This window comes from Tachysurus fulvidraco, chromosome 18 (genome assembly GCF_022655615.1).
Source record: "Tachysurus fulvidraco isolate hzauxx_2018 chromosome 18, HZAU_PFXX_2.0, whole genome shotgun sequence".
NCBI lineage: Eukaryota > Metazoa > Chordata > Actinopteri > Siluriformes > Bagridae > Tachysurus > Tachysurus fulvidraco.
In genome coordinates, this window is record NC_062535.1 from 8,816,256 (window position 1) to 8,828,107 (window position 11,852).

General features: G+C 38.7%; 2 protein-coding genes across 3 annotated transcripts; both read right to left on the bottom strand.

Annotated features, from left to right (window-relative positions):
- Nucleotides 1–60: 60 nt before the first annotated feature.
- Nucleotides 61–2,696, bottom strand: rab9a (RAB9A, member RAS oncogene family). Of its 2 annotated transcripts, XM_027156480.2 has the most exons (3): nt 2,589–2,696; nt 2,393–2,494; nt 61–1,191 (listed from the first exon to the last, which is right to left on the bottom strand). In XM_027156480.2, the coding sequence occupies exon 3, from the start codon at nt 1,167–1,169 to the stop codon at nt 561–563; it is 609 nt and encodes a 202-aa protein (XP_027012281.1). In that variant the 5' UTR covers nt 1,170–1,191; nt 2,393–2,494; nt 2,589–2,696; the 3' UTR covers nt 61–560. The 2 variants fall into 2 exon arrangements, with proteins under 2 accessions (XP_027012281.1, XP_047659329.1); XM_047803373.1 differs by having other exon boundaries at nt 2,393–2,660.
- Nucleotides 2,697–3,923: 1,227 nt separating this feature from the next.
- On the bottom strand, nt 3,924–6,011 carry LOC113648944 (transcription elongation factor A N-terminal and central domain-containing protein). The gene is made up of 2 exons (XM_027156478.2): nt 5,912–6,011; nt 3,924–5,529 (listed from the first exon to the last, which is right to left on the bottom strand). The coding sequence occupies exons 1-2, from the start codon at nt 5,994–5,996 to the stop codon at nt 4,508–4,510; spliced, it is 1,107 nt and encodes a 368-aa protein (XP_027012279.2). The 5' UTR covers nt 5,997–6,011; the 3' UTR covers nt 3,924–4,507.
- Between the last annotated feature and the right edge of the window lie 5,841 nt (nt 6,012–11,852).

Below are 11,852 nucleotides of genomic sequence, written 5' to 3' on the forward strand. Positions count from 1 at the left end.
TGTCAAAATGAAATTTATGTATAAGGAACCTGATTAAATAAAAACACGTCACATAATGAGTGTAAGTGGTTATACACATTTAATAGTTTCAAAACTTTGTTTCACTTCAGTGAAGTCAAAACTCAGACTGGTTTGGTATACATTAAACCCTATTCTTCTTAAGCGCTTGGGGCCTGGAAAAGGCTCTCAATGAAAAAAACTGCAGGACTTATTTTTGGAGCTACAGTTTCGTGCACACCAGTGCCAACTGCTTTGCAGAAACTCCAACAGACTCTGAAGATTTTTGGTAATCTGGGTCATATTGAATGTGTTATAACAGTTTGTCAAATCCATTTGTGTAATAATGCTGAATGTGTATGCAAAGCCAACATGTGGTCTAATATTGTTCATGATTTTAACTCAAATCCAGTTTCTTTGACTTACTTAGACAATCAATATATCCTGGATGACTAAAAACCTTGACAGACTTACTGGGGGCTGTACAAATGCTCTGTTAACTCCTTAAAAGTCACTTAGGCAGCTTTAAATGCTCTGACTGATTTAGCCAAAACTTCCAGCTGTTACAAACAACAGCGACTGCCAGAGCGTGGCTTCCTGCGCAAATCCACAACATCTGAGGGCATGACGTGTGCTTGACGATCCTCCAGTGCCAACACACGCCTTGCAGCCTCTTCAAAAGCCTTAGCGACATTTGTTGCATCCTTGGCACTAGTTTCAAAATACGGATGGCCGCCATTTTCAAAACACCAACGCTGCGCCTCTTCAGTGGTCACCTGCCGTTCAACCACATCGATTTTATTGCCTAGAATGATGAAAGGGAAGCTATCAGGCTCCTTAACGTCAGCATAGTAGGCAAACTCCTTCCTCCAGTGCCCAAGGTTAAGAAAGCTTTGTGCGTCGTCCACGCCAAACGTGAGAAGGCAGCAGTCAGATCCCCGGTAGAATGGCGTGCGCAGGCTTCGGAAGCGCTCCTGACCAGCAGTGTCCCAAATCTGCAGGGTGACCCGACACCCATCAACCTCTAGCTCTTTGTTGAGAAATTCAACGCCGATGGTGTGGAAGAGGTGTGCATCAAACTTGTCCGAAACATAGCGGTTCATGAGGGAGGACTTGCCCACGCCACCATCCCCAAGCAGGATCATCTTTAGTAGAGATGACTTGGCTGCCATGGTGAGGAAATCAATGTGAAACCTGACACACAAACACACACAAAAACATTTAGGGAACCATTTGTTAGGAAAAAGTTACCTGGCTTAAAATTGGAAAAGCTCCTGCTGATATAGTGGCCATCATCATCTACGAATACAACAGAGAATCCTATGAATGATTCTTTTTTCCCCTCAGTTTGTACACATGCCAATTCCCACCCACTGTTCCACTTCATACACTGTACCAGTCCCACATACAGTACAATGTCAGCCTTGTTGTTTTTCCCAGAGAATTGTTGTCCACCAATCAAACAATAATGACACAGTAAACGGCACACTTTATAGATAGATGGAGTAGAACTGTACAGAGACACATGAAACACAGTATATCTAAGTAAAGCTAAAAATTTACTTAACAGGTGCAGGCTGAAAGGTGAACAAGATGACTATGTTTAGAAAAAATGCAATCAGCGGTTTGTCTCAAAGACAAATTCTTCAAGATTATTTTGTCTACTGTAGGACTTCATGTGTGAGATTTTAGCTGATCGGATGAATTTGTATGACAGAGGGTCATTCATTGCAAAAGTTAGCATGGGATCATGTGAGGGGGTAAAAAAAAAAAAGAAAACCACACAGTCAATAATATTTCTCCTGCTTGGTCAGACATTTCTTTAAAATGTCCCTCTCAGTGTCCTAAAGGATTAAACACTGCAGTAAGGAGTAAAAAAGTCAAAACTGATTAGGCAAGAAGGGAAAAACCGCATACTGCAAATTGTTTTCTTTCTCCAAGATATCTGTGAGTCTCTGAATACAAATTGGTCAAACGAACAAATAAATAAAAGTTTGTTTTTAATCACTTTCATGACAGACAACAACGAAGACGCCATGTAGGAGAGTTAGTACAGTGACATTAAGCTAACTCTGTGATTACAGACTAGCTACTAAAATACACGCTAAGCTAAAAACAAAACAAAACACAACAAAACAACGATCTCACACCTTGATCCCAAATGTTTAAGGAGTAAAAGAGAAATATAAAAATTATATAACAGCTGACCAGAAGTCAGCATGAAAGCTTAAAATAATTTGCCCAAGCTTCCTGGATTGATTAGCATTCATGCTAGCTTTAAAGCAAACTATCTGTACAACTTTTAGAAAACTTGTCATGCTCCCAAAACTCGATATCATGTTTATAATACTTGCTGCAAATGAAACAGCTATTTTTCAGGAAAGGGTTTGGTTACCTTTATAGTTCAGCGACGATTATGGAAGAGCTGTGTGTGTGTGCCGCCATTTCTCCGGACTTGTGGGGATTTTCCGAAGTCGTGGCGCCCCGGGATTCTTCCCTGATATTCATATGACCAGACAGACACTTTAACGCACAGATTAAGGCACTTTTTAACCCATTTAATCTGTTAAAATACTGTAAACATCGGTTACATGTCTTAAAGCAGCCAGTCAGGTGCCGAGTGTATGAGGCAACACGTCTTTATCAGTTATTTATTGTTGATGGTCAGCAAACATACAGCACTTTATCATTAACCAAGTCTCATTGACGCGCAATGGCGACACCACAATGTAAAGAAAACCCTTGCCTAATCATTAACACACTTTTTGAAACTCACTGTGAGGTGGGTATCAACTGTTTCCAAATACAAGTAATAACACTTAGGAAAGAAAAGTAAATTTAGTTTAGAGCCGAGAGTCGATTCAAAGAGTCGATTCTCGAAACTCTATTACAATGAATTACGAGATGACTCCAAATCTGTCAGTATTTTACTTAAAAAACAAACAATGTCATAATAAAGCAATATCACCAAATATTAAATGAGACTAAAAATGATTTATTTAGCTTTAACCAAATAACTATATTTATCCTACCTAAAATGCCACATGTCTAATAGTGACAAAAGTTATATTCATGCATATTTTTACAAGTACATAGTTATATTAACATGAATATATAGAGTATAGGTTATCTCACATTATTTAGTATGTTTTCATCCCACCCAAACATTTGGATAAGGTATTAAAGCTTGTCACAGACCTAAATAAAGTAGAATAATGCAAGTCTATTACTATAAGTATGCCATAATTTTATCTTCACTGCAATCAACAGTTTCACTTGAAACGTGATTCATCTCTCAACAAACAGTACAACAAATAATAACTTGGGTCATAGTGCACTTAAACGAAACTCAACAAATCAGATAACTGCAAAGCTACAAGCGTACAGTGTACAATGTCTGTGCATTGATGCATGCAGCTTTCTCAAGCAAAGCATCTTGGGTAAACTGCCCCCAGACTTCAGATTACGAAGTCACATGCTCACTGCACATGTGGCAATGTAGGGGTCACATGTCTGCAGGGAGGTGGTAGAGTTTAGGCCTGATTGAGTGCATTCTTTCTTTTCTCTGGTGATGACTGAGAATTTCTTATTAAATGAGAAAGACATCCAGCATTATACAACACAGGCATAGCATCTAATAATATTCATATAACATGCAGTTGATAGTCTTTGTTTTTGTAAAACAAACATTAGAATCTACATTAATCAACATCTGTGTATATTGAACTGTCAAACAGGGTGTGAATGCTTCCATTTCATTTTACATTTCTATTCTGATAAAAGTGACATTCTAAGCAGCTGTTCACTACATGTAGAGCAGAAGATCTGTGTTTCAAGCTGAGTAATTATGGCAATGCAGAAAACATCATTTTAGCATGCAAAGATGGATTTTATATGTAAGAAATGTTGTAATTAAAATAGTAGCCTTCATGTTTAAACAAAATATTTTATTACACTTGATATGTAAAGGACAAAAGAAAATCTCTGTGTTAAGATTTGCAATAAATAAGTTTCATTCATTCATTCATTCATTCATTCATTCATTCATCTTATGTACCAGATTTATTCTGGTTAGGGTAGGCCATTTAAAAGGAGTTGAACAACAAAATAAATGAACTCCAGACATATTTTTAATCCTGGAGTAATTCCAAGTTTTAATGATTAACAGAAATGTTGATAATATACCTAATGTGTTCATATACAAATAAAAAAAATAACAAGTTTAAATTTATAATAGTGAGAGTAATGTAGTGATAAATGTAATAAATATTTTTAACAAATTAATATGGGCCTTGTAAGGGTCATGACCTTTTCAGGGTGGTGGGAGATCTGGAGCCTATCCTTGGTACACTGGACTTCTCCATCTACAAGTGAAACCATGCAAAACTTTATACACAGTAATCAAACCAGAGTCCCTGGTCTTTTGCGGTGACTTCCCACTGCACCTCCATACCAACCTTCCATAGTCTTAAAAACTCTGCATTTATTTTTCAATGTCTTCAGGGTCAAATCAAAAGCACACCCACCGGTTATGGTACCACTGTGCCCCACAGTTAGCACAAGTCATAAAGGTCATTGCTTGTTCATCGTCACTACCTCTCTTCACCCAGGAAGGGAGGAAAAGTGTGCCACGGGAGATCTGCGTCACCCTGCAGTCCATCCCATCACAGTGCTGGCATCGCACCTTTGAAGTGGCAGTCCCCTCCAATCCCTGTGGCAGCTGGCGCTCGCTGATGCCCGCTGCTGTGTAGCCCTGCCTGAGCTGGCGCAACTCTTCACCTGCCATCTCCTGGGCAGACATCTTTGCAAATACCTCTGGAGCCAATGTGCCACTCAGAAGACCTTGGCGCAGATGTGGGTTCTTTGGGTTCTTCAGGTTCGCCACCTTGCTTCTTATGCAGGATTTGTATTTGGGTAGATTGTGGCCATGGACGGTGTCTATGTGTGTTTCAATAGTGTGAGCTAGCTGACTCGTCAGCTCAGGGTAAGCCTGATCTGGGTTTAGAGCCTGGATAAGGAGCTCTACACACTTGTTTCTCAAGACTGAGGACTTTGTGGAGCCGGTGTTCGGAGACGGAACTGTTAAGGGGGTTCTCACATCATCTTCTGGAGGGTGAACAGTCGTATCATTTAAAGAAGCATCGCCCATAGAAGATGATTCACACGACTCTTGGTCATTCACTTTTTGATCTAGGTCCCGTTTGGATGCGCCTGCTTTATCTTGTTCAGTTGCTTCACATTCTTTTGTATTACTTGTATCTTTGATATGTTTGTGTTCATGTGGTGAACCATACAAACGCTTCCATTTTGAGAGCACACCCTTTCCTCTTTTCCGAACACTGGCTACAGGACATGGCTTTATAAGTTGATAAATGCTTTTGCAGATATCAGTGGTCTGTAGCTGCTCTAATGTCACATGTGTGCTGTAAATGTCTGTTAATAAACATAAAATGTCTTCATAATTTCCATCTTTATGAAATTTCTCTATTTGTATCGCCATTCGTGTAATTTCCTTTATCTCCATTTTCACATCTAAATAAATAAAGAAACAATATTTGGTAAACTGTCATTACTAGAAGAGATAACATTACAAATTCATATTTGATTGGCAATGAGCGAGGCCGCAAATAAGGCTAAACGCAAAAGAATCGCTTTTAAAAACGAAGTGCACTAAATAGGGCACACAAGCCATTCAGACATTCCCTATAAAGGGCACTTAAGTACAAAGTATGAAACTATTTGACATTGAACCACAAAGTTTAGACCTATTGTGCTAGCTGGACTACAGTAAATAGTGTTTCAAACACATATTAACCACAATGTTACCGACATATACAAATGTTAACAAATTTTTGCATTCATCGTTATGTTTTTTGACGAAAACCGCAGACTGCTACTACTACAAAATCCTTACCGATTAATATAAAATCCAAGCCGCCATGTTTGTTTTGGTTCTCGGCAAAAAAAAAAAATCCCACCGTCACCGCTAGATGGCGCATTATAATAATTAAAACGCTAGAATGTGGGTTTGACTTAATAACTAACATTGTTGAGAAATTAGACTGAAATTAAACTAACGTTGGCACAGAGATCTACTTCAAGTTATGAATATAGTAAGACAGATAGTTAAATATAATCCTACAAACTAGAACGTTTTGGTAAATACGACAGACTTAAATAGTTGATCACATTTTATTCAATTCAATTCAAGTTTATTTGTATAGCGCTTTTTACAATGGGCTTCGTCTCAAAGCAGTTTTACAGAACATAAACATTACAGAACATAAACATTTTACAGCCAAGAACAATTATACAACAAGATATACTCAACTATAATAAATAGGGTAATGTGATATAAAAAAAATCAGTTTTGATCATGTTTGCAGTTTCAGTGAAATGTTTCAACCATTTAAACAGAAATGAATTTATAGGGCATAGAAGGTAAGTAAAGTACAGAAAATGCAGAGATCCGTTTTGAGGTTGTTTCTCCACAATGAATAGTGAGTGAGCTGAACATTCATCACCAGCCAAAGCTAAAGGATCTGGTGTGGCAGTCTAGTGGAATTTCCTGCTAATATGAAGCAAACCTCTACTGTATTCAAGCAGGGAGTGGGTAATATCCGGTAATGTGGGCACAAGAACTTTGACAAAAGAAGAAAACGAGCTTCTTACACACCTTCTTTCCAAATAGAGACATACAGAAACAGACAATGTGTGGGTTCTCTCCATAATGAAAGAAACCTGAGAACTCATAAAGACATACACACACATGAACAATTACACAGCCTTAGGAATGCACAGGCACACAAACACAGACAAAAGTGTAGAGAGGATTAAAAAACACACACATATGTGGGCTGGTAAACACACGAAAAGCCGCAGACCGAGGAGCATAACACAAACACTGGCTTATAAACATGCAAATAAACATACAGGATGTTTATTAAAAACACATTCAAACAGATACACTCAAAGGTGTAAACTACACAAGCATATAAAACACACGGACATAAACACAGACACAAGCTTATATACACATAAAAACATGAATGCTAATGTATAAGCACAGACACAAACCTACAGAATACGCATAAAACAGATACAAACACTGACATAAAAACATACATACACATAAACACATTTGAAAAACACAAAAGTGACAAAAGTACCTGAACAGAACCACATACAGAAAAACACATATACACAAAGGTGTATACAACACGCACACACACATACACACACTCACACGGTCACTTTCTCTCTCTTTGAAACACACAAACCCAGTCTTGTTGACACACAATCACACACACAGTGACAGGCACCGAGTTACAAACACACACATTCTTCAGCTCCCACCTCTTACTGTTCTATTAAGTGTATACGGGTGGAACCTTATGTATGTGATCATAGATCAGAGCTTTAGAAATCGAGGGCCTTAGTCTTTATCAGTTCCGGAGCCTTTCATTAAGAGGCACAATCACCACCAAAAAGTCAAGGCCTACCAGTGGCTCTGACTAATGTGTCTGCAGTCTAATCTGAGATCAGTCGGGTGTGACTTCTGCAAGCAAGTGGAATTTTACTGAGGTCACTCTCCCTTCACTCCAGAAGAGGGCAATCAGAACTCATGGTTTTCTTTTCTGCGCCATGAGGAAGCAGAGTCATTTCCTGCTTCACTGTGCTTGTGGGCTCTGTCCCATATGCTATAATTCATATCTACTTAGTGTTTTCTTTTTTTTTACTAGGACATCAGCCATTTTAAGAGAACATTTAGTTACAGCTTCTTAAGAACTGCTCTATTAGAGGTTCATGCAGTATAGACCTAGTGAGTAATTTACTGTAATGGTGAGAGAATGAGCAGGAGCAGTGGGGCAGGGTTACAGCTGTAACTGATTGTCTAACGAAACAAAGCACTACATCTAGTGAATCTCACTACAGCTATATGGGTTATAACACTGCAAGGTCTGCTATCACTTTTCTGTTAGCAACCTTTCTTTATATGAATTTAATGCTGGTGGTTGTGGTGAGGGTGGGAGGAGTGGGGGGGTTGGGAGTGCTGGAGGATAGCTGTCAGCCTTGAGACCAGCCTTGCCACTCAAATTATCTGTAAGGTCAAAAGTATTGTTGCCACTGTGAAGCCGGTAACATAAAGTCATCATATGACTCATTTTGTACCAAAGAACAAACATGAAAACATTCTGGGAATAAAATTTTGCCCTTTAGATAAGCAGTTCAACACCTTGTTTTGACTTCTTGACCTGCCACTTTTCAATTCGGCTATTTGTTTCCTGTCTTTCGCTATTCAGTTTTGAAACCGAGCTATTGTACAAGACGCATTCAAAACTGATCCCTGCAACTAAACCACGTTGGATAAGCTTTGACGAAAGAAATATAGGAACCATTTTTTGGTTGCATGTTAGCATAATGCTGGGTTGTTTCTGCTCCCTTGTGGTTTGCTTGCGTATCTCTTTCATCACACAATGATGCTGTTTAAAGCAAGCAGACGATGAAGAACTGACTTGTTTGCTCATCTAGCTCGAGTGCACAGCAATTTTCAGTACCCTTATCTATTTCCTCCATTCACTTCACTTTAGTTTGGCAAACTAGGACGCTGAAATGTCAGGGAAACATAACTCTACATGGGGGTCGGCTGGTCCCATGTACAAATAAATCATCTCAAGTGATGAAAGGAGTGTGTTGTTTCTTTGAAGACACCAACTGAAACTTATTAACTTATGGTTTCCTCTAGTTCCACTAGATGAGAATACAGTCTTATTATGGTCTTATTTTTTGGACAATGGGTGGTTCCGTTGAAGGTTAGCGTGGCCTCCTGATTAGCCAAGGCAACACAGAACTTAGAGCAAGAACAACATGATATATATTTATAACCACTGAATTGATTGAGTGGAATGTTATCAGGTACAGCCGTATTTCAGTATTTGGAGTGCATGCTGCAAGTGCAAAAGTGATGCAAGGAAGAGAGAGAGACAGAGAGAGAGAGAGAGAGAGAGAGAGAGAGAGAGAGAGAGAGAGAGAGAGAGAGAGAGAGAGAGAGAGAGAGAGAGAGAGAGAGAGAGAGAGAAATCTTGTTCTGCAAAGTAAAGTGTAAAAACAGGGTGAGATAAAGTGAGGCGACTTGAGACAGACCTTGTGAGTCTGGCCTTGAGCTAGGAGCATAAGAGTAACAATTTCACTGCAAGGATACTACTGAATTACCATAATATTTACTTATACAAAGTAAGAAAATCACACTAACTTTTTACTTTTAGTTGGCTAACACAAATCCTTTATAACATCACAAACTTTCCTAACCTTTTTGACCGGTTGTGATGTTGGGTAAATCTCTGAATGAAGTGTTCATGCTGTACTCTTGATTTGCACATTTGATTTTCTGTAGATTTTCAGACATGACTCAAATTCAGTAATATTTAGTGTATTTGAACACATATATGCAATACATTTTAATAATAAAAAAGGAAAGAATGGTTTCTTCCTCGTACAGCTTCAATCCTTAGCTCAGGTTAGTGTTCGTCTGGAGTCTTACACGTTGTCCCCATTCGACTTGGGTTTCCTGTTTTGGCTAAATTGGCCTAAGGTGTTAATTATATGTGAATGTGTGTGTGTATGTGTGACTGTCATTCACAGTGAATTCCCATCTTATGCCCAGAATAGATTATCCACATCAACCCTTACCACTATTACTTGGTTGTGTGTGTGTGTGTGTGTGTGTGTGTGTGTGTGTGTGTGTGTGAGACATGATGGGTTGGCACCCAATCCAAGGTGTCCCCTGAGTCCAATGGAATAGACTCCAGGTTTCTTGTGACCCTGTGAAGGATAAATGCTACAGAAAATAGATGGAAGGACATATATAAGTGTGAAAGTGTCTGTGAAAGTGTTTACACCTGCATCATGTGTTATTGTATATATCAGTTCTAAACTGTTTAAATTTCTTCAAGCAGTAAGATGATACCCAAAGTTCTAACATTTAATATTTTAAATTCTGGCAGGTTAGATTATAGCAGGTATTTATTTATTTACTATATAATATATATTTTTATAAATATATATAACATTATTTACTATAATAAACTTATTTATTCAGATTTATTTTTCTCAGGCCATAAACACAGGTAAACAATATTCTTAGTTCGGTGTTTAAAAGGTGAAGGAAAACATCAGGCCAGCTATCTTGCTAATTTTAACTGTGTGTTTGAATAAAAACATTCCATAACTACAGAGTACAATAAAACTTTAAGACACACATTATATTTTAAATATTTTAAAGGAATGTGACAGCTCAAGTTTGCATGGGTGTTAGATCTATAGTCTCATTTTTCTTAGTCTCATTCTAGTCTTTGCTCTTCTCTGTAATGTTTATATGAAATCAAACATTATCCATAACCAGTAATCACTCATTTCCAATTCGTGTCTGAAATTGTTTTGTCTAGGCTAAGTATTGTTTGGGCTTTGGATCGATAAGACCTTGTTAATTTCAAAATATTTGATAATATTATGTGTTGTGTTACTGGAGTATGATTAACTGTTATTGTGCTATTCTGTGATGTGTGCTGCTTAAGCTGCAGGATCGGTGCTGCCCTGCTCGTCTGTCTGTGATTCCGTAATGTTTGGGTGAATACGGAATACACTAGCTTTCCTACTTTCTCTCTGCAGTTTTTTGTTTATGAATATTTGCCCTCCTTGACTGTGTTGACTGTGAACAGCAGGGTGGGAGGGAGGTCTCTAGGCCAACACAGGATTTTGTGTGTGTGTGTGTGTGTGTGTGTGTGTGTGTGTGTGTGTGTGTGTGTGTGTGTGTGTGTGTGTGTGTGTGAGAGAGAGAGAGAGAGAGAGAGAGAGAGAGAGAGAGAGAGAGAGAGAGAGAGAGAGAGAGAGAGAGAGAGAGAGAGAGAGAGAGAGAGAGAGAGAGAAGCCGGCTGTGTTTATAATCAAGTGACTCACATGTCTTTTTCTCCCCATGAATCTTTCTTCTTTTCTGGGAACACACTGAAGAGACAGAGAAGCGGCCACCCATTACAGCCTGACAGTGAAGCCCAACATCATTATCACAGTGTTCAACATTCCCTTAATTTTTATTGTGCAGCAAAGTGGGAAAGCAGCAGTTTGTCTTCTTGTATTTTCCCTCATTTTTTTTAGTCAAACATGATTTCATTTGATATTCTTGAATACCAGTATTTTTTTTAAATAAATAAATAGATAGATAGATAGATAGATAGATAGATAGATAGATAAATAAATAAATAAATAAATAAATAAATGGGGGGGGGCACGGTGACTTAGTGGTTAGCATGTTTGCCTCACACCTCCGGGGTTGGGGGTTTGATTCCTGCCTCCGCCTTGTGTGTGTGGAGTTTGCATGTTCTTCCTGTGCCTCGGGGGTTTCCTCCGGGTACTCCGGTTTCCTCCCCCGGTCCAAAGACATGCATGGTAGGTTGATTGGCATCTCTGGAAAATTGTCTGTAGTGTGTGAGTGTGTGAGTAAATGAGAGTGTGTGTGTGCCCTGCGATGGGTTGGCACTCCGTCCAGGGTGTATCCTGCCTTGATGCCCGATGACGCCTGAGATAGGCACAGGCTCCCCGTGACCCAAGAAGTTCGGATAAGTGGTAGAAAGTGAGTGTGTGAAATCTGTTAGAAATTTAAGAATAGCTTCTATTTAATAACACGTCTTGATTTTCTTCTGTGGCTTATGAATATTTAGGTTTGTATTTCATGCTAAAGCCTCAATCATGTTTTTTTAATATTTTTTTCAGATGCAGGCTCTTTGCTCCTGGATAATAACAGACATGTATATCATTCTATTTACACCAAGTTTGTTCATTGCTAATTACCACATTGTAGC

Coding starts and splice junctions, on each gene's coding strand:
- rab9a (XM_027156480.2), bottom strand. CDS start 1,169: ATGGCAGCCAAGTCATCTCTACTAAAGATGATCCTGCTTGGGGATGGT.
- LOC113648944 (XM_027156478.2), bottom strand. CDS start 5,996: ATGCGCCATCTAGCGGTGACGGTGGGATTTTTTTTTTTTGCCGAGAAC. Junction 5,530..5,911: donor CTTGGATTTTATATTAATCG/GTAAGGATTTTG, acceptor TTATTTATTTAG/ATGTGAAAATGGAGATAAAG.